This window comes from Squalius cephalus, assembly GCF_949319135.1.
Source record: "Squalius cephalus genome assembly, chromosome: 9".
Taxonomy (NCBI): Eukaryota; Metazoa; Chordata; class Actinopteri; order Cypriniformes; family Leuciscidae; genus Squalius; species Squalius cephalus.
The window spans coordinates 6711933-6737891 of NC_137130.1; the positions used below are offsets into that span (position 1 = coordinate 6711933).

General features: G+C 36.8%; 1 protein-coding gene across 4 annotated transcripts in view; it reads left to right on the plus strand.

The window, feature by feature from the left end:
- hdac4 (histone deacetylase 4) overlaps positions 1-25959 on the plus strand; it is a 210924-nt gene that overhangs the window by 155390 nt on the left and 29575 nt on the right. For all 4 annotated transcript variants that reach the window (XM_079880503.1, XM_079880504.1, XM_079880505.1 and 1 more), the window contains 9 exons: positions 826-1012; positions 1149-1282; positions 5699-5801; positions 9186-9232; positions 14448-14555; positions 16016-16071; positions 17756-17843; positions 19367-19486; positions 21073-21170. In XM_079880503.1, the coding sequence (XP_079736629.1) occupies positions 826-1012; positions 1149-1282; positions 5699-5801; positions 9186-9232; positions 14448-14555; positions 16016-16071; positions 17756-17843; positions 19367-19486; positions 21073-21170 (941 nt within the window). The remainder of the gene's footprint in view (positions 1-825; positions 1013-1148; positions 1283-5698; positions 5802-9185; positions 9233-14447; positions 14556-16015; positions 16072-17755; positions 17844-19366; positions 19487-21072; positions 21171-25959) is intronic.

The following is a 25959-nucleotide window of genomic DNA, read 5'->3' on the forward strand; positions in this document are numbered from 1 at the left end:
GTGAGAGTAAATGTATAATGTTACAAAATATTTCTAATTCAAGTAAATGCTGTTCTTTTGAACTTTTTATTCATCAGAGAATCATAACAAAAAAAATTTGTTTGCACAAAAATATACATTTATTTCTTTACATCGATAATAAAAAGAGATGTTTCTTGAACAGCAAATCAGCATATTAGGATCATGTGACACTGAAGACTGGAGTAATGACGCTGAAAATTAAGCTTTGCATCACAGGAATACATTGTATTTTAAATTATATTCAAATCATAAACATTTATTTTAGAGTGCAATAATATATCACAATATTTCTTTATATTTGATCAATTCAATACAGCCTTGGTGAGCATAAGAGACTTGCAAATCTTGCAAACCCCAACATTTTATGCATGATTACAAATAATTTTCATCTTCCAATCCAAATGCAATTTTTATTCTTTAAACGAATTACCTTGACCAAATGTACTTATCCGTCTTCAGACCTTCATATACTGCCTTAGAAAGTAGCATTTTTCACATTTTGGACAGCCTAAATTTAGTCTTGAACAGCTGAATGCAAAGCATTGTGAATATGTAAAATGTAGTTTGAAACACTCTCACCTTAATTAGCATAATAAGTGAAGTCTTTCTCCTTGATTTTCAAAATATGAAACATTTTCTACTTAAAACGCTCTTGTCTGTGTTTTCCAATGTATTGAGTGCCACCTGCTGGTTATTTGTGTAATTGCAGGACGCCTAAAGCACTTGATTTTCATCTGTATGAAATTCACTTGCAAAGTTTCACATTTATTTCAAGAGAAAACTTCTGTTGTTGTCTCTGAGCAGCAAGCTCTCCTGTTGGAGCAACAGAGGATCCATCAACTGAGGAACTATCAGGCGTCTATGGAGGCGGCCGGACTGTCTGTGACCTTCCCAGGCCATCGGCCCCTGTCCAGGGCACAATCGTCCCCAGCCTCAGCGACCTTTCCCATTGTGGTCCAGGAACCAGCAGCCAAACCACGCTTTACCACCGGTCAGTCACTGGATTAGATATCATTGCCATGGGATTACCAACTAAACAACTAAGGAAAACAACTAAGCATCTGGATATTAAATATATTCATATTAGGTTGTATCCCTCCTTAAAATAAGTATTTGTGCCCCTACAGGTCTGGTGTACGACACCCTGATGCAGAAACACCAGTGCATGTGTGGAAACAGTAACATCCACCCCGAGCACGCCGGACGCATCCAGAGCATCTGGTCTCGACTGCAGGAGACAGGACTGCGCGGCCAGTGTGAGGTAATTCATTTGCTCACATCTGACCATTTGTGACATCATCTATCTGCTGTTTTATGATGTTTCAGCACTAAACATATTTATGTCGTCTTTAGCTTCGGCCTCCTGCTGGTAACTTTATCAAGGTGAAGGATATATTTTTCGATCTGTAGAGGGCGCTGTTCAGCCATCACTAACTCAGCCACACACTCTCTTTGATGAAACTTTATGAATAAACCAAAGAGTTTTACTCAACGGAAAAGGGGGGAGCGAGATTGATTTGAGTGCGTTCGAGGAAAAAAATCGAGCCGGGAGAGAAAAAGAGGCATAAAACGTTCAGAGCAGAGGAAGTGCTGGTGAATTACTGTAGGGGGTCCAAATGTCTGAGACCACTTGTGAAAATACTTCTCTTTTCACAATTTAATACACGATTTTTCATTACAAATTTGAATAAAAAAAAGTCTCAGTATTTGGTTTGTTCCACTTGTTCCTATAATGACAGCAGCACTTTAGCTGCATGAACACTACAGGTTTGCTCAGACCCTGATGATCATGTTCTCCAGCGTGATCTGAGAATGAGCCAGAGAGCATCTAATGTTTCAATGGAAGCAGCCGCATCTGGCCTTTGTACTGATGAGTAACATTTTCCATTTTAATGAGATTAGTAACCTAAAAATTAGTTTAGATGTCCTTTCTGCTCACCAAGGCTGTATTTATTTGATCGAAAACACAGTAAAAGTATATATTGTGAAATATATATTGTGAAATATTGTGCAAAGCTGAATTTTCAGCATCATTACTTTAGTCTTCAGTGTCACATGATCCTTCAGAAATCATTCTAATATGATGATTTGCTGCTCAGAAATTTTCTTATTATAATTAATGTTGAAAAAAACAACAACATTTGTTTGAAATAGAAATCCACTGTTGGGTGTAATGCATTATTAAGTAATAATTACTGTAATTTAATTACTTTTTCCCTTGAAAAAGTACAGTTAGGGATTACTTTTAATTTTTCTTTAATTTAATTAGTTACTTCTGATGTAATTGCATTAAATACAGTATAGATCTACGTCTGTATATACCGGTACGTTAAATTTAACGTATATATGTTTTTAATGTAAACTCAGTTTAATTACTTTGGTCAGTTCAATAATAAATTATGCAATTTTATATTATTTTTAAAAAGAATTAAAAGAGTAGTTCCATGTCTATCCTTGTATTGTTCAGCAGGTAGAGGTTGATATGTGATATAGAAAATAATTAGTAATAAGCAATGCAATTCTTTGTAGAGAGAGTAATTAGTACACGGCTGAAGATGTAATTATTAACTAGCAATTAATTACTTTTTTAGAGTAACTTACCCAACACTGCTTGTAACAGTGTAAAAGACTTCACTGCCACTTTTGTTTAATATAATGCATCCTTGCTGAATAAAAGTATTAATTCCATTAAAATTAAAAATTGTTGTATTCCTTAATTTAATTCTAAATCATTTCACAAACCTAGTTTATTTCCAAAATTGAATTTCAAAAATTCTTTTTTTTTTTTTTTTTTTGTGGGCCCACACGAAACTCCACACAGTTTGTTTACTAAATACAGTACAGTATGCTTTGAGCTATAAATAGCATGATTTTACTCCCTTTCCCACATTTTCCCCCTCGAAGTTAGCGCAGAAAAGCAGTGTGTGCTTGCTTATCTCTGCCTCCACCTGCTGAGGGCAATTCCTGAGCTCTCTCATCATCTGGAGTCCTGATCGCTGGTGCCTAATGGCTCTCGCTGGATCTAATCTCTCCTGCCACGCTGGCTCCATTGCGTCAGGCCTGTTCGAGGCAGTCGCATAGCTGCAGTCTCTGTTTTCCTCCAAACAAACAAGTAAACAAGCACCACAATGGCACGGCCGCGCGTCTGCTCTCTCGCCTACATTCGCTCCTTGGTGGGGATGTTTATTGTTCTGGGAGATGGAAACAGTGAATTGGGCCTCAATTAAAGGCAGTCATGACTCTAATACCCCCTAATCTACAGCAGGGGGGCCCTTAAAGAGTGTAGGGTTGTTTTAAGCTGCCGCCAGCCAGCACCGGGCCCCCGCGGGCCCCTCTTTAACTGCACATGCTGTTAAATCCGAGAGGTAGTACGTCCTGTTGCAGGTGTCACCTCGGCAGAACCCTCCCCAGAGCGCTTCCACAGGTGGGCAGGTCCGCCTCCCTCTCGGATGGTCTGTGCCTCGGAGGCCGGGGCTATTAAACGAGGGAAAAGCAGCTCCGAGGGCCGGTGGCTTTGTTCTACAGGCATGTGGGGCCCAGTTTGGAGTGGGAGGTGGACAGCGGGCCTGTTTCAGCTCTGCTATGACAGCTAAAGACTTTAGTCGGTGTATAGAGTTTTGCAGGGATGATGTGATTTTGTAGGCCGTCCCGGAGTTAGCATCACCCTGGTTCCCTCGACAAAAACCCAATTGGATTTTTCCATTGGATTTTTGCAGAAAAGAGGCTATGTGACTACCAAAAGCTTATGATTTTTACACATTTTGTTCATCATGATAATCTTCACAATTTAACACAACTGTGAAGTGTAAATACGATCGGCGTTAAACGAACTACACGGCGGTCACATGACCTCAATAGTCGCGTTTCCATTACCCTTCAAATTGCGCAAATTGAAATTGCGAATTGAAAATACGCTCAATGGAAACACGTCAATTTCGCAAAAACTCCCATTTATCGCAAAAAAGTTTTTACGCTCGCATGAGGTGGTTTTTCAGGCAATTCGAAAAAGGAATATTTCACAAAACTGCAATGGAAACCGTTTTTGTGCATTTACAGTCACTTGACTTAGAAGGCGCGGTGTGTTTGGACAGAATACGAGACAGAGTTCTTTATTAAATTCATAAAAGACAAAAGAATGACAGAAATACTTAATTCTAAACCTCAAAGAAATGCCACAATCAAGACCTCGGAGCAGAAATGAGTGAGAAAAACCCAGAAACACCTCATATGTGCCGCTCTCAAGTATAAGGGTCTTTCCATGCCATTAATGCTTGGATAACACGCCTACGTTTCCTTCCATTAATAATAGTAATGTCTAGTGCGGTACGTAGCTGTGTTTATATATATATATAAACTTACCAACGTCCGTTGCCATGAGTTTTGGAATGACTTATCGCGAGAGGAATAAATGACGTTTTAGTCGCATAACATCGGTTAATGGAAACGCCGTCATTTCGCAATAGTTTTTTATCGATATTTAGAAAAAATCGCAAATGTTTTGCGCAAATCTTTAATGGAAACGCGCCTAATGTCACATCACTAAGCTTCCCGACAACTCTTTCAGTCTTTGTTTAAACACATTTTCCCTGAAAGTTCAAGTTATAATTGTTAATTATTAACACAACAAAGTTGTGAAAGCGGTTTACCTGTTCGGCTGATTATATATAAAGCCACTGGAAGGCAAGCCCGCAACCTTTAGCCAAAAAAGCATAACGGCTAATGCTAACGCTCCGGCTTTGTCGGTACGTAGGGAAGGAGACAAGAGGCCTTTTTTTTGAGTGGATAATACACACATGAACAAACATAGAATGTGTAGTGCACAATTTCACAGCCTTTTTAAATAAAACAGAAGAAATCTGAACCAAAACCAAAGATAAACACAGAATGTGTAGTGCAAAGATATTCCATAGCCTTTCAACATATGAGAGAAAAAAATAACTATTTTAAACTATTCTTTAAACTATTCTTGTTACATATACTACTCATCGGTTGTTGTTTAGAAGTAGAAGTATTTGTCCTTTGAATAAGTGCACATGATAATAAGTTTTATAAAAATCCATGTTTTTGGACAGAATCGTCTTGTGTAATGTAAACTCAAAGCATTTGCAACCTGTTAAAATGTGTTTTTATTTCATAAAATAATTTAAAATGTTAAAATCTGAATTTTGAGCCTCTAAAAAATGTAAACGGTAGCTTAAACAGTACAGAATAGTGCTTGCAACACAATGGTCATGGGTCCGATTCCCAGGAATTGAATTGAAAACATGTGTAGCTTGAATGCAATGCAAGTCACTTTGGATAAAAGCTTCTGCCAAATGCATAAATGTAAAAAAAATCAGTTTAGATGGTTTGTATGGCAGTTTGTATCTTTTGTTTATGACCAACTTTTATCTGGGTAAGATGAATGTACCGTTTGGCAAACAATCTTACCGACCCTAAACTTTTGAAAGTTCAATTTAAGAACGTGAAATAAACACAAAATTGTTGTATTTCAATGAACAATTTTTAACATTATATAGTAACAAAATTCACAAAAAAAGTTAAAATCTGAAGAAAATACTATATTTCAGCATGGTTGTTTCATGTCGCTTCTAGTTTAACAGATTGAAACTCAGAACCATCATCCATGTCAAATTGAATACTCAGATCTTAACTCTATGGTTGATTTTTTTTGCAGTGTATTCGAGGCAGGAAAGCCACTCTGGAGGAGCTACAGACGGTCCACTCTGAAGCCCATGTGCTGCTTTATGGAACCAACCCACTCAGACAAAAACTGGACAGTAAGGGAACACACACACACACACACACCTGACTACACCACAGGCTGAATCTGAATGAGTTTTGTGAATGAGCGCATTGTTGTATCTGCGACAGTTGGAGCCTCCGATGGCCTTCTCAGTTATTAGCCCGTGAAGCACTGCGTCTGGACTTCTGCAATTATCCACATTATTTACGCTCCTGCAGCCAGATCCGCCTTACAGCATGTTTCCTAAATGCTGCAATTGGTTTCATTTCTTTTTTTGGCCCGTTGTTGTTCCCTCCCCGTGTTGTTCGCCCCTGTCAGCTCACTCTCCGCTTTCATCAGTCACGGCCTTGATCTGAGTCTGCCCCTGAGCTGTCCGTCAGGGCCGTCACCTCTCTGCCAATAACAACCACACATGCAGTTTTCCATGACTTCAGCTCCGGCCCCCTCGTGCAGCGATCACACGCATGCTTAAACGACATGCACGCTTACACACACACACACACACGCGTGGATATTTCACACTCGCCGGGCACAGAGACGACATCACAGTTTAGACTTTTTCACAGTTTCCGTCTTTACAATCTGATTAACAGACTTTTGATGTTAGTTGCTACAATGTGTTGCTTTAGAAGCACAGTTGATTTGAAAAATAGGGCAATTTTAATCAATAGGGGCTTTGCCTCATTGAGAAATGTTGGATTATTGCATGTGTGTTTGTGCACTAATAAGTAGGGATGGTCAATGTGGTCATTTTGAGTACTTGCAGTTGGTGGTCCATCTGTGCTGATTTTTTTTATTATTGGTCTATGTGCGTCAAAGGGACTTCTTTAGATATTGCATTGCATCTCAGTTTTTTAAGTGTACTAATGGCGTTTTCTTGCACAACATATTTTTAAAGGGCCCCTATTATGCAAAATTCACTTTTGCATGCTGTTTGGACATAAATGTGTGTTGGCAGTGTGTGTACACAACCAGCCAATAGTGATAAAAATCCACTCACTCCTTTTTTATTAATCCCCATAAATCATCAGCAGTGTCTCCCAACGACCTGTTTTCAGAATGCTGTTTTAGTGACGTCACTAAGCACAGGCCCCGCCCACGAGTGTTGACAGACACTGCCGTTTCAACATAGACCCACCCTGATCGAGTTCACAGCCATAGATGAGAATGTCTCCCAAGCGTTGTAGGTGTTGTGTGGCTGGATGTATTGATCCACATAGCTCTCTCTATTTACTCCCGAAATCTGAGGCAGCCAAGACGAGGTGGAATTATTTTGTTTTTAAAGAAAATGCTCCCTCGACTCTACCGAAATTCGTTTATGTACTTGCGCACTTCTCTTACTGTGTTTACTCAGCTCTTACGGTGATTTTCTGATGTAAAACTGACGCTTCATCTTTTGTGTGATGTACAATAAACTTTATTAAACTCATCAGTATATGTTTGATCATCATTCGGACCTGGTCCGAAACAGCAGACTTGTAGGCTATTAATAATAATGGATACATACAAGCAGATGACAAATACGTTATAACCGTAATTAAACTAAACTATACCTGTTTCATCTCTATACAGCACTCTGACTCTGTAGGCATTATTGTCCGACTCGAAATTAACACGTTACTGAGGGTTTCTGATATTATCATCATTCCGTGAGATGAAATTGTCTTGAGAGACTGAGCGTGAGCTCATGAAGCTCCGCCCCCTGCGTCGTGCAGCAGCAGCTCATTTGCATTTAAAGGGCACACACTAAAACAGCACGTTTTTCTGAGCCCCAAAAAATGACTATTGTAAAAAATGATCTGTTGGGTATTTTGAGCTAAAACTTCACATACACACTCTGGGGACATCAGAGACTTATTTTACATCTTGTGAAAAGGGGCATAATAGGGGACCTTTAAGAAATATTTCTGCGTCCCAATTCGCATACTATCCATCCTAAATACTATTGGAAATTAGATTTGGTGTGTCCCATATCATAGTATGTTGAAATGAGTATTCAGATCCGTGCACACTCTATATTCGATTCGATTAGAACTACAAACATGAATAAAAAATGTTTTAAAAAATACAAACATGGCGGATGGTTTAGATAAAGCGGTTTGAGTGATTAAAATCAGTATCTAACCTGACGAAAAGATGTTTATTCAATTTTATCCACATTATATTTCATCTGCAACAGCATTGTGAATTTTGTAATGATACGTTTGGTCAATAACTTTTAAATGCATCGTTATGCAAATTGCAAACATATGACTGGCAGATCAACGTGCTACTATATTTCTCTCTGCAACAGTGGGAAATTAAATTAAATTGAACGTGGAGGATTTGAGCTATGACAAGATAATTGACAGGGCAGTTTATGCGGTGACGGGGTGCATGTTACAAAGCAACAGAGCTCTCCGTTAAAGACGCGGTTATGACGAAGTAGTGTGTCCCAAAGCTTGTCTACTCTTCTGATACACACTCAGAAGTATTTTTCTTTTTCTTCACAAAAAGAGTACATACAGTACTTTTAGGGCATAGTATAATTAGCATGTATTTACGTAAAACAAGTTGTTTTAAGTTACTGCCACAGTTTTTTTTTTTTTTTTTATTACTTCTTTCAAGTTGGATATTATTGTTAGATTCTACTTGCATATCAGTAAGTGAGTCATATATTAATTCAGTAACAAATCTGATGGGTTTCCTGAGTTCATGTAGTGAAATATGCGTCGGACTGATTCAATCCGAACGGTTTGTGTGTCTTTTTGACCAATTCATGAAAAGAACCGGCTCACAAGAGTCATTGGTTCATGAATCATATCTTATTGGTTGCACTACTGTATATGTTTTTGGTTCGCTAAAAATAGTGGGCTCGTAAGAGTCTTTTGTTTGTGAATCAAACTACATTGTTTGCACTATGTTTTTGATTCACTAAAAAGAACCAGCTCATAAGATTCATTAGTTTGTGAATCGGACGACATCGATTGCACTGTATGTTTTCTAAATTCACCTAAAAGAATCAGCGCATAAGAGTCCATTAGTTCATAAATCAAATGGCACTGGTTGCACTATGTTTTTAATTCACTACAAAGAGCTCATAAATATCATACATGAATAAAACTACACTAGTCATGCTCTATGTTTGTGCAGCCAGCTAAACAAATACATATCTCGTCTTGACAACATTTTTGCCTTATCAAACTGCAAGTTAATACCTATAAAATGAGCTCTTTCATCGTGGTGCTCCAGATTCAGCTGAAAATAAATAAATAATAATAATTCTGGCCTGAAATAACTCATGTACACACATCTTGATATTCATGTGAAGAAGATGATTACATAGATCAGTGATTTTGTGGAGCTCACACAACACTCTCTCTCTCTCTTTCTCTCTCTCTCTCTCTCTCTCTCTCTCTCTCTCTCTCTCCCTCCCTAGGTTCAGTGACACCCATGTTCGTGAGACTGCCGTGCGGAGGAATCGGGGTGAGTTTCTCTTTCTTTCCCGTGTGTAAATAACAGCCCTGTTTGTTCTCCCTCCCCTGAACTCCAGCGGCAACAAAAACTGTTGCTCTCCTTTCTGCAGAGCGGGTAATTGCGTCCAGATGTTTTCTATAAACAAGCTGTGTGTGTATTCTCTGATGATGATGAATGAATGGATAGACTTGTTCTTCAGTGCTGAGTGGACAGTGTCAGCCACACTCTTTCACAGCTCTGGAACAGGAAGTACTCATCCTCACTTCTCTCATTCTACTCATACCCTCCCCTCCTGGATTAGGTCAATGATTCAGATGGACCATGAATGGTTTCTTGTAATGAATGGAGAGATGGTTCAGTCATTCATGTGATTTTGTGGTGTTGTTGATATATCCATACGTCAAATGGAAATTATTATTTTCTCCAGGGCTTAGCCCGTTGCAACTATTGGACCTAATCGTAACTATTTAGGATAATATGATCATTCAATTTACATTGCATTCAAAATATGCATTTTGTTAGTTCATGCATTCGCTGGGATTTGAACCCATTACTTTGCTGTAGCATGCTCTGTTGTTTGAGCTACGAGGATACTATGTTAATTTGACCATGTAATTAAGGACATTTTAAAAGAAGATCAAAAAATATGAGAAATATGCATTTAATATGCATGTATTATGTTGTGTGAGCGCTTCTAACAAACTCATGAAGTGCAATGATCGTGATTCGCTTTGAAGCCGCTGTTGCTTATAAGTGCGCTAGACTTTGTTTAAATATTGAACTAGTTTCATATATTTTTAGTTGCTATAAAAATCTAATGATGCAAAATGTTATAGAAGAGGAAGCGCATATTGGATCAAAAGACTATTTAATCGGACCACCTGAAAACAGCACTTGAAAGTGATCAAAATAAGACAAATATTTTACTGTTTATTTTACTGTACAAAAATACAGTAAAAACAGTAATATTGTGAAATATTATTACAATTTAAAATGATGCTGAAAATTCAGCTTTGATCACTGGAATAAATTACATTTTCAAATATATTCAAATAGAACACAATTATTTTAATTTGTAATAATATTTCACAATATTACTGTTTTTACTGTATTTGTTATTAAATAAATGCAGCCTGGGTGAGCATAAGAGACTTCTTTGAAAAACATAAAGTTGTAATCTCCAAACTTTGTGTGTGTGTGTGTGTAATGGAGGGTCCTCAGGCAGGGCTGTTGGGGGGGCGGAGCGGGGGGGTTCTGATAAATGGCAGGTGGTCCCGTCTGGCTGAAGTCACAGTCTTTGAGCTGAATGGTGAGAAACAGAAGGGCTCTGGACTCTTTTATGGAAATGGAACAAAATTGTTGTCTTCCTGCATCTCTTGAGCAAAAATTAGCCTGTCAGGGTGAAGATAAACTGTGCTTGTTCATTCCAACACGCTCCCCAGGCCTGCCTGAGACCCGCCTTTACACCACGGGTCACGCTGCGGCGGGCTCCTGGGGCTGAAGCCTGAAGTGTTTAGATGTCTTTCACCAAGTTTTTTTGTTTGTTCGTTTGCTTTAAACTACATATAGTGTTAAATGTGCACTTAGTGGTTTTAATTTGAACGCCAATAATATTGAAAGATTCACTTCATAAAAATTACTCTTCTCTGTTTTTTGTATTATTTATTTTCATTATTATTTGTTTGAAGGTGTCTCATAGTGGCTCTGTTCCTAAACTTACTGAGCTGCTAATGTAGGCAATATTTTAAGGCATCATAGTTGCACTCCAGACACAAAGAATATCCTGGAATGGCCCTAGAAGTCACGTCTATAGTTCACATCCTTTTGCTCTCTTGCTCTCGTTTATTTCTACACTCTATTCCTTCATCATGCACTCTTGCTCTCTTTCAATAGCTCACTCTCTCTGTTCCATTGCTTTCTCTCACTGTTCCCTGAATCAAATTATTATTATTTTTTTTCGTTCGTTCGTTTTAAAATGCACAACAGGCTCGTAATTCGTGACAAAGTCGTTCTTGGCGGAGCTTGAAAAGACCGGAGGTTTTTTACGTTGCCCTTGAGCGCTCATGCCATTGAAAAGCTGAATTCATAAATGGATGGAGGATATGTGCGCTGAGAGGGAAACCCAGGGTTGGTAAACCCCTTCTGAGCGCCTCAGCGGTTCTCCAGATTTCTCACTTCCTTCTCGTCGTTGTTTCCTTCTCCTCCTCATGCTGTTGCAGAGACACAGACTGTCCTAATATTCCTTCCTCTAAGAAGTTTCCAGCACTTTAACAGAAATGACTTCAGTGGTCGCAGGTTTATTGGAAAGCCATACTGGAAGTAGAGCGTGATGATGGCGTGGAAGAGAAAGATGTTTTATTGGCTGTCTGTTAGAGATGTTCAAGACAAGACATTTTGTAAATTGCAAATTTTTTTCTCTTTTACTAGTTCGAATACATTGTATGGTTAAATATAAAAAATAAAATAAAAATTATTTCATGAAGCTATTTTTCTGTCCAATGCACATTGGATTACAGAAAGCCAAAAGGTAAAAACTGTTTTTCCCCCTTTTATTTAAAAGTTAGCTTTTGTAATATTAAATAATTTTAATTATTTATTTATTTATTTATTTATTTAAATAGTATTTTTGTATATTATATATTATAGTAAATTATGATTATTAAAGAATTTATAATAAATGTTTTATCATTTTATTATTTAAAATAATCATTATATATAATTTTAAATATAAAAAACAGCAACAAAAATATGAATCAGACACTTTTTTGTAATATTGGATACTTTTAATAAAAAAAATGTTAAACAGTATTTTTATATAATATAGTAAATTATTATTATTAATTCTATATAATTATAATTAAATTTGTAAAATTTTATCATTTAAAATAATAATTTTAAATGTAAAAAAACTGAGAAAAATATATATATATGTATATATATATATATATATAAAACAGACACTAGATGTTTGTTTTCTGAACAAATACACATTGGACTACATACAGAAAGTTTTTAAAAATATATGTTATTTTAACATTTATTTTATATTACATTTATTTTAATCTTTAAGTTATTGTTATAATTTCTAATATATTATTTATTTGTAAAAAAACAGCAACAAAATAATATTTAAAATATTAAAAAAATATATATTTATGTTTTCTGAACAAACTATGAGCAATAGAAGAGATATTGTGGTTATGGAGGTTGATTAATGGCTCAGGTTTTTATGATATTCTGGTCTCTATGTGTATATATATGGAATCCAGGGGCCGGTTGCATAAACTGCTAAGGCTAGTCTTGCAAGTTAGTCATCACATTTTTTTTTCTTTAAGGCTGTTCATAACTTTAAGTCAGTTGCATAAAAAGTTATATCAGTCTCATCTGAATCAGAAAAGTGAGACTGATTACCCATTGGTTAACTTATTGTTGGTCAAACTAGTTCTTAAGACAAAGTCTTAACATAGTGGCTAAATGTATGCAACTGTCTCCAAGTCTCATTCATGCCAAAGTTTTGTTCCCTATTCCCATTTACGAGCAATAGTCGTAGTGATGCTTGTCATAAGCTCAACACTATTAATTAATAATGGCACTTCATGTCAAACTCTCAGTGTGAGAGATGTTATTCTGCACTTCGAGCACCTGTTGATCTGGAGAGCCAGTAGTTTACACCTCATGAATTATTCCCTGTTTTACCCATGACCCCATTTAAGTGCACTGTGCTTAAGTATTAGTGTGTGTGTTCCTGTGTGTATGTGTGTGTGTTCATTTGTGCAGTAATTGCAGGCTGTAGGGCAGACGTGTGTTAGCATAATCAGTAGTGCCTGATGAATGGCTGTTTTCTGTCTCTGAGCATTCTGGGAATGCCCCCCTTCCCGAGCCAGGTCTCTCCTGCCACTGTTTGCCTTCATGTAACAGAATAAACTTGCGTTCTCTTAGCCTGTCTGCCCTAAACTCCCAGCATGCCCGTGTCCTTTGGGTTGTGCATTAGGTGTCAAGGCCTCTGGCTTCTTCGTGACCGTGTTGTTGATTTGTGTGTAAATCTCGGTCTTTTCTCTTTCTGCTTGCTGGGCAATCAAGCATCTCTGTGAGAACGGGAATGGTACATAAGAGGATGTTTGGGAACGGTTGGGTGTTCGGGCATCGTGTGTATGAAGCCTCTCTGGCTCTGTTTGCTGTCCGCTTGAGTAAACGTCTCACTTCTGTCCTGTGTAGTCTGTCAGCAGTGAGAAAACTGCTTTCATCGTATGCATGGGTTCTTGAGGAGAGATGTCTTATAGAACTGCTGAGTATTGTTCATTGTTCACTAAATTATGATGCCATACAATTTTCATTATTTGGTATTTGACAATACCATTTAATGGACTAGAAATTGCTGTTTGTGATCTAGTTTTAAGTGCACTACAACAGGACTAGCTAAAATGGGACTAATGATTTGTGGGTAGCAAAGTGTGAATTTTCATGAAACGATAACTATTAATAACATCAAATGCACCAAACAAATAGATTTAATGTTGTTAAACATTTTATATGTAATATTTTTTTAATATTTTTAATATAATTTTTAAATTTAGTATTTCCCCCTTTTTGTCAACCATTTTATTTGATTTTAACTTGTATAGTTTTGATATTTAATATATTTAATCATTATATTTTTATTTATTTTTTATTTATTTTCAAATACAAGAATGTATTGGGTAAAAGATACAAAAGATATTTACATCATATCAGTTGGCTTAATTAATTTAGTAAACACAGATAACTTTGTATTATCATTTTTTATGCACACTACTATTTTTATTCATTTGAATACTTATACATGTACGTGTGTGTGTGTGTGTGTACAGCTATCTTTGTGAGGACCAGTTTGAGTTTTAGACCATTGGAGTGAGGACAAAGAGAGTAAAGTGAGGACATTTTGGCCGGTCCTCACTTTCTGAGAGCCCTTTAAAGGCCTGTTTGAGGGTCAAGACTTGGTTTTAGGGATAAGGTTATAATTAGGTTAAGGGTAGGTTTAGGGTAAGGGTTCGGGTTAGGCACTTAGTTGTGATGGGTAAGGTTAGGGTAAGCGGCTAGAGATTGCATTGTGTCAATGAATGTCCTCATAAAGATAGGTGTGTGTGTGTTTAATTTGTTTCATTTTTAATAACTGGAAACTTGATAGCATTCCCAGTATCGGATCATCTCCACCCTAAATGCAACATGTGTTTGTGTGTGTTAACAGGTTGACAGTGACACAATCTGGAATGAAGTTCACTCGTCCAGTGCTGCTCGTCTGGCTGTGGGCTCTGTAGTGGATCTGGTCTTTAAGGTGGCTTCGGGAGAGTTGAGGGTAAGACTGACACTCTCTCGCACACTCAATGGTCACAGATGCATGTTTAATGCACTTCCAGTCAGTATTTAGAGGCTGAATTATGCGTTTCACAAATGATTTCCCCTCAGCTCCCGCCCACCCGAAATCTCAGCATAACACACTGAAATCTCAGCATAACACACTGAAATACACCAATCATTGCATTAAAAAATGACATGGCTCAAAACCATGTGTCAGCATGCCCAGAAAAACACAATGCACCAACATAATGCACTAGCTTTTATTTCTCTGTTTCCCACTCTATCTCTGCATAAAATAATATCCTCTGAAGTGAGGAAGGATAATAAAATCAGGCAGCCCAGTGTGTGAAACCTGAGGTAAAGTAGAATCACACACTGGCAGACTTAAAGTCCTCTTGCTCTCAATAGCCACGCGGCGACACCCAGCCACATAGTAGCATCCACTGAGCTTTACTGTTCATCAGCCTGAATGGAAAAGACTTTATCTGTGAGGAGTCAAGGAGAGACAGGACAGAAAGTCTGAGTGGCGTTTCCCAAAGTCACTTTGGAATGATGTTTTTGTAAATGAACCCTCATTCATTTGCATACCTCCGTTATACTGTGTCCAAGCCAGACGCAATGCAACAAGTTCCAGTGTTGAGTCCTCACTGAACGCGAACCACTGCATCAAATGACAAAATCACAGCTAATCTAAAAATGATTACTGTCCGCCAAAACAACTGTCATTGTGATAATAGCTACTTAAAAAATGTGTATTATTTTTAAATTATATTTCTAATAAAATTATACATTCATTAGTTGTGTCCCAAATGATGCACTATACACTATGAACTTATGTACTCAACCGGGTACTGTATGAATTTTATAAGGTTTTATAAGGTTGTTGTTTTTTTGTTATTGTTTTTTTCCGGTAAATTAAAGGGATAGTTCACCCAAAAAAATCCAAACAGAAAAAGTACACTTTAAATACCCGGATGATGCACTTAAAGGGATAGTTCACCCAAAAATGAAAATTCTGTCATCATTACTCAGCCTCATGTTGTTCCAAACCAAACAGTTGATGGGCCCCATTGACTTCCATACTATTTTTTTTTTCATTATGTTGAAGTCAATGGGGTCCATCAATTGTCTGGTTACTCATTTTCTTCAGAAATATCTTATTTTTGGTGTTCAGCAGAAGAAAGAAATTCATACAGGTTTGGAACAACTTGAGGGTGAGTAAATGACAGAATTTTCATTTTTGGGTGAAATGTCCCTTTAAGTGCATCATTCAGGTATTTAAAGTTAACTTTTTCTATTTGGAATTCTCAGCGTGAACACACTACTCTCACAATTTATACTACGAAACCGCATAGAATAGTGCATAACCACGCAAATTGGGATGCCCCTGCTGTGTTAAGGTTCTTCTGTATTTCTCACTTCTAAGGTCTCAGACATTGTGTGTGTTTGTGTTCACAGAACGGCTTTGCTGTGGTTCGACCTCCAGGACACCACGCTGAGGAGAGCACTCCCATGTACGTTCTCACTGTATCTCTATGATCTCAAAATAAACCCCACAGCCGATATCAGCATCCACTTCAAACACACGCACAGCATCATAAATCAGTGTTATACACACTCTCCTCTCACATAAATGAATTCCAGCTCTGCAGTGGATCGCCTGGCCAAGACTGCAGGACTTCCAGCGCTCTCGCTGGCTTCAGTACAGTAATGCAAATTGTCGGTGAGGTGAATTCAGCACAGTAGGCCAGTCTTATCTCCAGACAGACTCACGCCAGTTTTATTTGGAAAGACTAGCATGTGTTGTAAACGGCATTTTTTCATGAGTACGGTAGACTTTGGTATGTCTTTTCTGGATCCAGGAATTAAAGAGGTTCCTGTAGCTCGACTTTAGTTCGAGTTTTGATTTCCAGGGAACACACAAGCTAAAAAAAAAAAAAAATACATACATACATTTAAATGTAAAATATTACAGCAAATAATTTTGACACAATGTGTTGATTTTTATATTCAATATATAAATGAAAATTGTTACATTTTTCATTAATTCAATTATTATTCAATTATTATTAATATTTGCTGGTTAGCTGTGGCAAGTTTTGCACACAACTTTGTTACCACTTAAATTGTGACTTTTGTTTACCGAACCAATTTTCTACATTTTTAGGCATTGTCAAATTCAACCATTCAACCCTGTTACCCAAGATAATGTAAGGAACAATAATGATAAAATAATAATAATGATTATTTCATTTATGGGCTAATTATGTTTCAGTATATCAGTATCTACAAACTAACATTTTGTCCCAAAATAGCTAGCTTTTTTTTCTACTTCATTTTGATGTTTTGTTTATGTTAATAGAAAATAATAATCACAGAAAAAAACGATTTAGACATTCCTCAAATTGTGGTAGCAAAGTTTAAAGAAAAAAATGCACAACTCACATAAAGTGCTCATTAGTTTGCCCTCAACATTGTCATTCAACATTTAGTGCTTCCTTTTACTGACCAAACCCTGAAACATAATAAAAAAAATAAAAACTTGATTTCATGATTCATTTTGTAAGAGTTTCAGCCCCATACTTTGTACTTTACTCATAAAAAGTGCCATTTATTCCCGATCTGGCATACTTCTGAATGTTTTGAGATGTTTGGGTACACGATGTTCTCACTGTTAAGCTCAGGCAACTTGGATGCAATTTTAATTATCTTGAAGCTTGATGGTTTGTGCAAATGAATGTCAGGTATCGTTAATGTGGGACTAAATTCCCTCAAATTGATGAGTTTAGCTGCTCTAAAAGGCTCAAGCATCACAGCCGCTCCTCCCATCTTTATTCCCAGTGCGTCTCCCTCATTACAGAAAGGTTAAATTAAACGAGTGTTCCTCAGTCTCTATGGTGAAAGGTTAAATAAAAGGATTGTTCCGTCAATGCCGTGTTTGGGGAGTCGACTGAGGTTTGGTGCCTCTGCCGTGGGCCGCGGGCCAGGCCCTGTTCTTACGCTCTGATGTCAGGCCAGGACGCAGTGGGTGAATCGTGTCATTAGCGAAATGAGACAATCCATCAGGCCAGGAGGTCCACTTCAGAAACGCTCACGATCAGGCCCTCCACAATAGATCACACACACCAGCTGACTGCCCTTGTTCTGTGTTCTCTCTCACGTGCTGTTTTTTGCTTTTGTTTTTGACACAAAAAACAGGGGATTTTGCTATTTCAACTCGGTCGCCATTGCAGCCAAACTCCTACAGCAGAGACTCAACGTCAGTAAGATTCTCATTGTAGACTGGGTAAGTGTACGCTCAATCAGATTGGATATATTTTTGTTTTATTCCATGAATTCATATGTTCTTTCTTCATAAATATCTTTTTCCTATTTCTTTGTCACTAGAGACACCAAACTGAATTACACAAATAAGTAACATTTTCAAACTGATATCCGGACGCGTACAGTAACTGGCGCCGTTGGTGCATATACCATATCAAAAATTACACACCTTTCTTTCAGTAAATGTCCATGGACAACAGTTTTGTCTTTTCTGCTAACATAACCAGTGCCATGAAAGTGGAGGGAAAAAAGTTATATATAATTTTAATATTAAATATTTAAATATTTTACTATAAATTCAGATCAGATCATCCTGGCTGTTCTCAGATTCCTTGTGCATACAGAAATCTCACTGGATTATTACAATTAATGGTAAAAAAAATGTTTGGAAATGTAAACTGATATTTCCTACTGACACACTACAGCAAAAGATATAAATAACTGACTTAAAACCATTTTTGGGGGGCATATTAACATGCCTAAGACTTTTGCACAGTACTGTGTATATATATATAGAATACTGTATGTAAAGAAATAGTTCAACAAAAAATGAAAATTATCCCATAATTGACTCACCCTCAATCTGTATATGACTTTCTTTCAGCCGAACACAATCGGAGTTATATCAAATAATGTCCTGGATCTTCCTAGCTTTGTAATGGATTTGAAACAGTTTTTGAAGCTCCAAAAAGCACATCCATCATAAAAGTAACACACGACTCCAGTGAGTTCACAAATGCCTTCTGAAATTGACGAACGCTGAAGCGCAGAAGCAAAACAAAACACCTGTCGCGAATTAGAAGTCAAAAACGAGAAGTTTTAAAGAAAAATGTCGGAGGATTTCGATAAGAGAAGAGGAGCTTGAGTTTTCATACATCGGGTCAGAGGTCAAAACTTTTTAAATTTAATAAATTAAATATTCATAATGCTAACATAACCAGTGGCAAAAGACATGTTTAGATGTATAAAATGCATTAAATATATATATATATATATATACACATATATATATATATATATATATATATATATATATATATATTAAAAACTCTGAGAGTTTATGGTATGCGGGACTGTCTCTGTCTCATCCTGGGCCAGCGGTAGCTTAAAATGACAAGTGGCGTCGAGGCAGACTCTGCTGGGGTCATTAGGGTTTCTGGATGCCTTTTAAAATGGCTTTCATTTCCTCGTCTCTGTGACACGGCTCTTCTGACAGACCTGCTGTTTATGGGGAAGCTGACCGTGACATGTTGTGGCAGACATGAAAAGAAATCAACTCTTAAACTGTCCTCCTGCATCACTGACGGCTCAGAATAGATTTTTTACACGCGTTTCATTCCAGTGCGAATACACCAGAGTGACGGCATGTCTTTTTACGACATCTGATTTTTACATTGCTTAACCAAATATTGTTGTTTTGAGTAGATTAATGATCACTTTAGGATAGAACAGATGACATGAATTGTTTGTACTGTTGTGCATTAGGATGTTCACCATGGCAACGGGACTCAACAGGCCTTCTACAGTGATCCGAATGTCCTGTATCTGTCTCTCCATCGCTACGATGATGGGAACTTCTTCCCCGGAAGCGGAGCCCCCGATGAGGTGAGTATCATGTGCCTTTTTACAGTATTTGATATATACACAAATATACGGTCAAAAGTTTGGGGCTGGTAAGATTTTTTTATGTTTTTTTTTTAAATGCTTCCCAAGGCTGTATTTATTTGATAAAAAAAAAAAAAAAAAAACTGAAAAATTACAAAAATAACTGTTTTCTGTATTAATATATTTTAAAATGCTCTTTATTCCTCTTTATTGCTCCAGTCTTCAGTGTCACATTCAGAAATCATTCTAATATGATGATTTGCTGCTCAAGAAACATTTCTTGTTATCAATGTTGAAAACTGTTGTGCTGCTTAATATTTTGATGGAAACCGTGATGCAGTTATTTTCAGGATTCTTTGATAAATAGAGATCTTTTGTAACAATGTACAGAAAAGTCACTTTTGATCAATTTAATGCTGAATTGAAAGTATTATTTTCTCTCAAAGAAAAAAAATCTTACTGACCACAAACTTTTGAATTGTACTGTATATCACAGTATGTATGCATTTCTTTTGAAACAGCTTAAAAAATACAACTTTTTTCCAGTAAGAGAAACCCTAATTTAACTATAATTTGATGTATAATCAAAATACAAGGCATACGATGATTCAAAGATACAAAATCAGGTTTAAATCTGAAAATAAACAGTTTTGGGATTTTGTCAAATATAAAACTGAGAAAACATGGAAAATCTGCTTAATATTCTAGGTTACTGTGAAAATTTGTGCGAGTTGTTTGCATAGACGATCAGATGCAGATGCTCTTTGAATAATTCTCAAATCATCCTGGAGAACATGATCAGGAACCGAAGCTGAAAATTCTGGATGCACTTGGCCGAAAACCAAAAATGCTTTTATGGCAATAGGGCTATTGCAAACAGCGACAAGTATATGCTACTACATAGAAATGTCATGTTGGCGCGTTATCTGAGCGAGACTTCGCTGTTCCGATAAGCATGAGTGGAGCGTTCGCATAGGCCGTGAGCAACTGAGCTCCGCTCGTGCATACAGCAGAATATTGAGCGAAGCACCACACGGCGCAGTGATAACGCTAGAGCGAGAGTGTAACCTGAGCGCTGAACACTGAGGCGCGTGGCGGGGTGCCATATATTTTCAGCCGTTTTTCGCTTTTGGCCAAAAACCTGAAAATGCGATAATTTCCTGCGGCCAAAATTTCGTTGCCTCCCTTATACATGCACTGTATGGTAAAGACAGTTGCGTTCTTCTTTTTCCCCTTATTTGACTCCAATTTCTCTCAGTTATAATTAATGCTCATTATCATTAATCCGATAAGTCAGCTCCTGCCTCTGAACTAATGAGGGGATTGAAATTGAATTGACTCAGTTGTACCCCTAAATTCTGGTATTAGTCAAAGTCCATTTGGCTTTCAAATAATACAGTTTAACTCTGGTCGTAATTGTTGGGATTTGTCCTTCATTGGCTCTGTGGCATCAGCGCTTTTCCTGAGGATGTTTGAATGTGCATGATTCATAATAACACTTGCTCATCTGCTCCAGTAAGACCTGTGCTGGGAGCTTAGCAGACTTAGTACTACACCACATATTTAATGTTTTTGTCTGTGTATAGGTGGGCATCGGTCCAGGCGTGGGCTTTAACGTGAACATGGCATTCACCGGAGGTCTGGAGCCGCCCATGGGGGACACTGAGTATCTGGCAGCATTCAGGTAACATCGTCACACATACACCTCTTTTACACCAAAACAAGCAAGGACGGTCTACATAAGTGTATTGCAGTCTTTGTTTACAAGTATAAAACTGTTAATGTCTCTCAGCGTCTTTATGCCATGATGAGCTGACTTTGGTGTTGGCGTCAGACGTAATGGGAACATATATTGAATGTATTTAATTCTGGGATTTTTTGTTTATTAAAATCAAGTTATTTTAAACTGACACATAGACAAAAGTGTGTGGAGTCCTGTAGATTTGTAGTGTCTGCTAACTGCATGTGTATTGATTATAATGTTATTTTTGTCTAATTTTCCAGTTAAATGACTTAAAATCCTTAAAACAAGAAATTTCAGAAACAACACTGCATAAGATATTAAGACTTATTTTAATTGATTGTATCTTTAAAATTAGTGTATTTTGTCTTAGTGCACTTAAAGATTTTTACATTTGTTTTAATCATAAAAATAAGTTATAATCAACTGAGAAAATACATTTATATTTAAAACAAGTTTTAATATCTTATTCAGTCATTTAAGTATTATTTATATACTGTTTTTAATACATTTATAAAAGAATTTGTAAAAACTTTGAATTAGCTTTATTTTTATTTTTTCAGTTTTTTTTATTTTAATTTTAGTTGCAGTTTTAGTCATTTTGTTACGTGCCTTTTTTATTTCAGTTGTAGTTTTAGGAATTTTAGTACTTAAACTTATTTATTTCAGTTTGTTGCCAATATTAGTAGTTTTTAATCAAGTTTTTTTTTTTTTTTTTTTATATAATATTTGTATTATTTTAATTTAGTTTTATTTTAATTACAGAAACTGATTTTTAATAGTTTTAGTTGACAATAACAACACTAGTGTTTCTTCACAAGTAAAGTTTTGTTTTAAAGTATTGATTTAAGGATTTTAAATATTTTTAATGAAAAACAATCAAAAAGTCTAATTAAAAACTGATTGATGTGGACATTATAGTCACTGGTTATTTGGTCCTGGTTCAAGACCAGCAGGTTTTAGTGTCTGGTGCAGAAGCCATGTTTCTCACGCAGATTTTTTTTATTTATTGGGAAACGTGCAGAATGAGTCCAGGTTGAGCAGCGGCATCATATTAATTAAAGACGCACTTATAACTAATGCACAGATATATTTGCCTTATTATATATTTATTTCTTGGAATAGCTATTTACTCCCTCAAACTATTTATATTACCACCAGCTGCACAGTCAGAGATTTCATGTGGGCACATGTGGCTGAGAGTGGATTGTTCAGGGCTGAATTTATCGCAAGGCAATGTCCTTTTATTGGATGGGCATGGGCTACCCCAGTGACCTCACAGCCAGTAGAAGGACTGTATTTCACCACTGAGTTTAACTCAGAATAGGATGTGATGATTGAGAATGCTGGAGGAGTCTAACAGACTCTTAAGAGCTGTAAGTTAAACACACTTCAGTTTGATCAGCTGGATTAATGAACCTTTTCTTTTTTTGGCAGGAAAGACATTAAAAACTATTTCAAAGAGAAGGGCTCTGTTTCAAAAACCTAGTGAGCTGTTGCTGTTTGAGCATGAAAAAAGTCTGTAAAGTTACAAAGCGCAAGGTCTGGTCCAAATGAAGTTATTCTCTATATCAGTAAGCACTATTTCTGAACTTCCTGAAACGCCTCGACTGTAGTCTTTCGGGAATATTCACATCACAATATTATTCATTTTAATAATTCCCACCCAAGGCATCTGCAAATAAAGTTGAGTTGCGTTAGTAGTGTGTTGAAGCTCGCAGTTATGGTAAGTGTGACATTTCCGAAACTCACTCGAAGCAGTTGACCAATCACAACACACTGCTTAAGCTGACCAATCAGAGCACATTTCGATTTTCAGAAGGAGGGGCTTCATAGAGACCGGAAATAAAAAGAGCATTACTGATGGACTGGGAAAAGAGGTGCTGCAACAATGTAAAAAAATTGTGATTATTTTTTTTTAACATTCAAGCATGAAAATCTATTCCAGGAGACCTCAAAAACAAAATCAAGACTGAAAAAGGCTATAATAGTTCCCCTGTAACACATTTTAAAAACAGTTTCTGGTATTTTTTGTTTTATAATTTAGCATCGTCTGCCATCTTGGATGTCGTTTTTCACTAACTTGTCTCATCTGTAAAGAGTACACATGATACTCCCTTGAAATTTGGTCAAAATAAGACATGTTTGAATTATTCTGCCCACTTTTTTGGCATTTGAGTCATTTTCATGCTCCCTTAAAATGAAGCCAGCTCACTAGGTTTTAAAACAGAGCCAAACCAACTCACCAGTTTAATATTGCCTACTAACACACCCATATGACAGCCAAACAGTGTGAAAAGCCCCAGGCAAAGCCCCAGTTTCACAGGGATTTTCACGAACGGTAGGTGGTTGTTGGAGAATCGGTGGGAGAATGGTGTCTTGTAACAATTTGTATAAGCTCTGCTCATCCGTTGAACTGTCCCTTTTATCTGTAGCAGGGGCTGATGGGAGTCTTTGATGGTGAGCCAGTAAAGCTGAGCCCCATTAGCATTGGTGTTTGGGGCTATTAATAACCCCTTCCCTCACAGCGCGGGCGCACGGCCGATTCGGGACGCTCTTTGAAGAGGGGCCTCCGTGCCCAACGCGTTCAGGCTGCTTCGACAGGTAGATGGCTAAAATATGGCCCGCTGCAGGGCGATGATAAGACAGGATAGTCCTCACTCATCCCTGTTTTTTTAAAACTCTCTTTGACCCAATCAGCCCGTCTGTCCGGCCGTTGCCGTAAATCTCTCCCCAACACGTCTTCGATAAATTCGCTGCACCTCTCTTCAGCGGCTTTTCCTCACGCAGGGTCTAAGTGATGCCAGCTGAGTCTGACCCAAAGCTCCCCCTGATCTCATCTGCATCAGCACCCATGTTAGGATGCTCCGGTTTGGCCATTGAGAATCAGTCGGAAAAGTTTTGTAGAGATCTACCTTTGGAATGACTTTGACTCGCTTTACATTGCCATGTTACTCCGAGACTCATTGGTTGCCAGCTGCTGTGCTCATACCCTGGTGCACACCTTCACTCTATCAGTCCATTCATTCTGATTCATCCTCCAGTAGAGACGGCTGCTGTATTAGTGGTAACCAGTCATTCTACAATTGCCCTGACAGATACTGCTATGCACACAATTCCTATTGAAAATCCTATTTTAGTTTTTTTAACTGCAACTTGGCATAAATTATATGACCTAATAAATATTTACAATTATTTTGATTTGGAAAAATGTGCATGTCACCCATTCATTATTCAGCTGATTAGAGACAATTTTTTCAGTTCAAATACAGTAATAAAATTAGCAAAAAATAAGAGATTTGTTGTGAAACATAGCATCTAAGAAATGTATAAGCACAGTAAAAAAGTGAAGTTAAATTGTTCAAAAGATTTTTAATAATTTACATAAAAGCAGCTGTCGCTAATTATTTCAAATGTGAAAGGTGCTATATTTTATCATGTTGTTAAATTACAAGTACAGTTATTTTAATTTATATATAAATTATTAAAGTGTAATATTGCAAATATTTTAAAGAAATTGTACAACTGGAACATTTTATGAAACATGCTTGCTGCTAAATGACTAAATGTAAATTTGATTAAAAAGTTGTTCCTTAGGTTAAAGGTCATGTGGTCGTTTATTATAATAAATTATTATTGTTATTATTGATTATTTATTGCAATTATATAGTGTGACCTTTAATTAAATTGTAAAAGAGGGTATAATACAGAAAGGTTATTTTAATAATGTTGTATGGATGAGTTTCATTTTTGAAAGAAATTCTGTTGAAAATGCCACCACAGTTGTGGAATAAACCATATTTGCGTCAGCGTTTGCCTCATACGCGAGAGTATGCGTGTAACTCAGTACATATGTAATGCTCTACTGTTTGAGTTACAGGGGCACCTGAGCCATTATGTTAATCGAATTACATGCAAATCTGCTCATGATTCATTCTGAGTCAAAGGAAACTCCATGTTAAGTGACTCAACCTTTAAATGATCTGTAATCGGGTTGTGTTCATAGTTTAGTTATCTGTCCTGCGTCCACCCATGATCCACCCAGATGAGGGGACGTGTCTCACTCCCACTGCTCTCTCTCTCTCTCTCTCTCTCTCTCTCTCTCTCTCTCTCTCTCTCTCTCTCTCTCTCTCTCTCTCTCGTTTTCTGTCATCAGCTGCTCTTTACAAACGTTTCTCAGCGTTTGATTGAATGATCCCTCGAGACTGCGGAGGGAGAACATAACAGTTCATATATTTCTGTCTACTGCCTTCCTGATCACGCCATTCATTCTTTCTTTTTTTCATTCCTTCCTGTTCTCTATTATTTCTGTCACTTATTTTTTCTCTTTTCTTTTGTTTTTGTGTTTTCTTTGTTTTTATTTATCATTTATTTATCTTTCTTTTATGTTTGTTCATTCTTTCTGTGTTTTTCATTGTTTGTTTATTTCTTTCAGTGTCTTGTTTTTTTGTCTTGTTTATCTTTCTCTTTTTTGTTTATCTCATCTTTCTCAATTGATTGTTCATTTATTCTTTCTTTTATTCAATTGTTTTTCTCTGTTTATTTATTTTGTTTGTATCTTTCCTCAGTTTGTCTTTGTATTTTTGTTCATTATTTGTCTTTTGATATTTTATTATTTTTGCTTTGTTTGTTTTCTCTATTTTTTTAGTTGTTCCCTCTGTATCCTTCTTTTGATTGTTTGTTCTTTCTTTCCTTTTTGCTTTGTTCCATGTGTTCTTTTTGTGTTATTTTG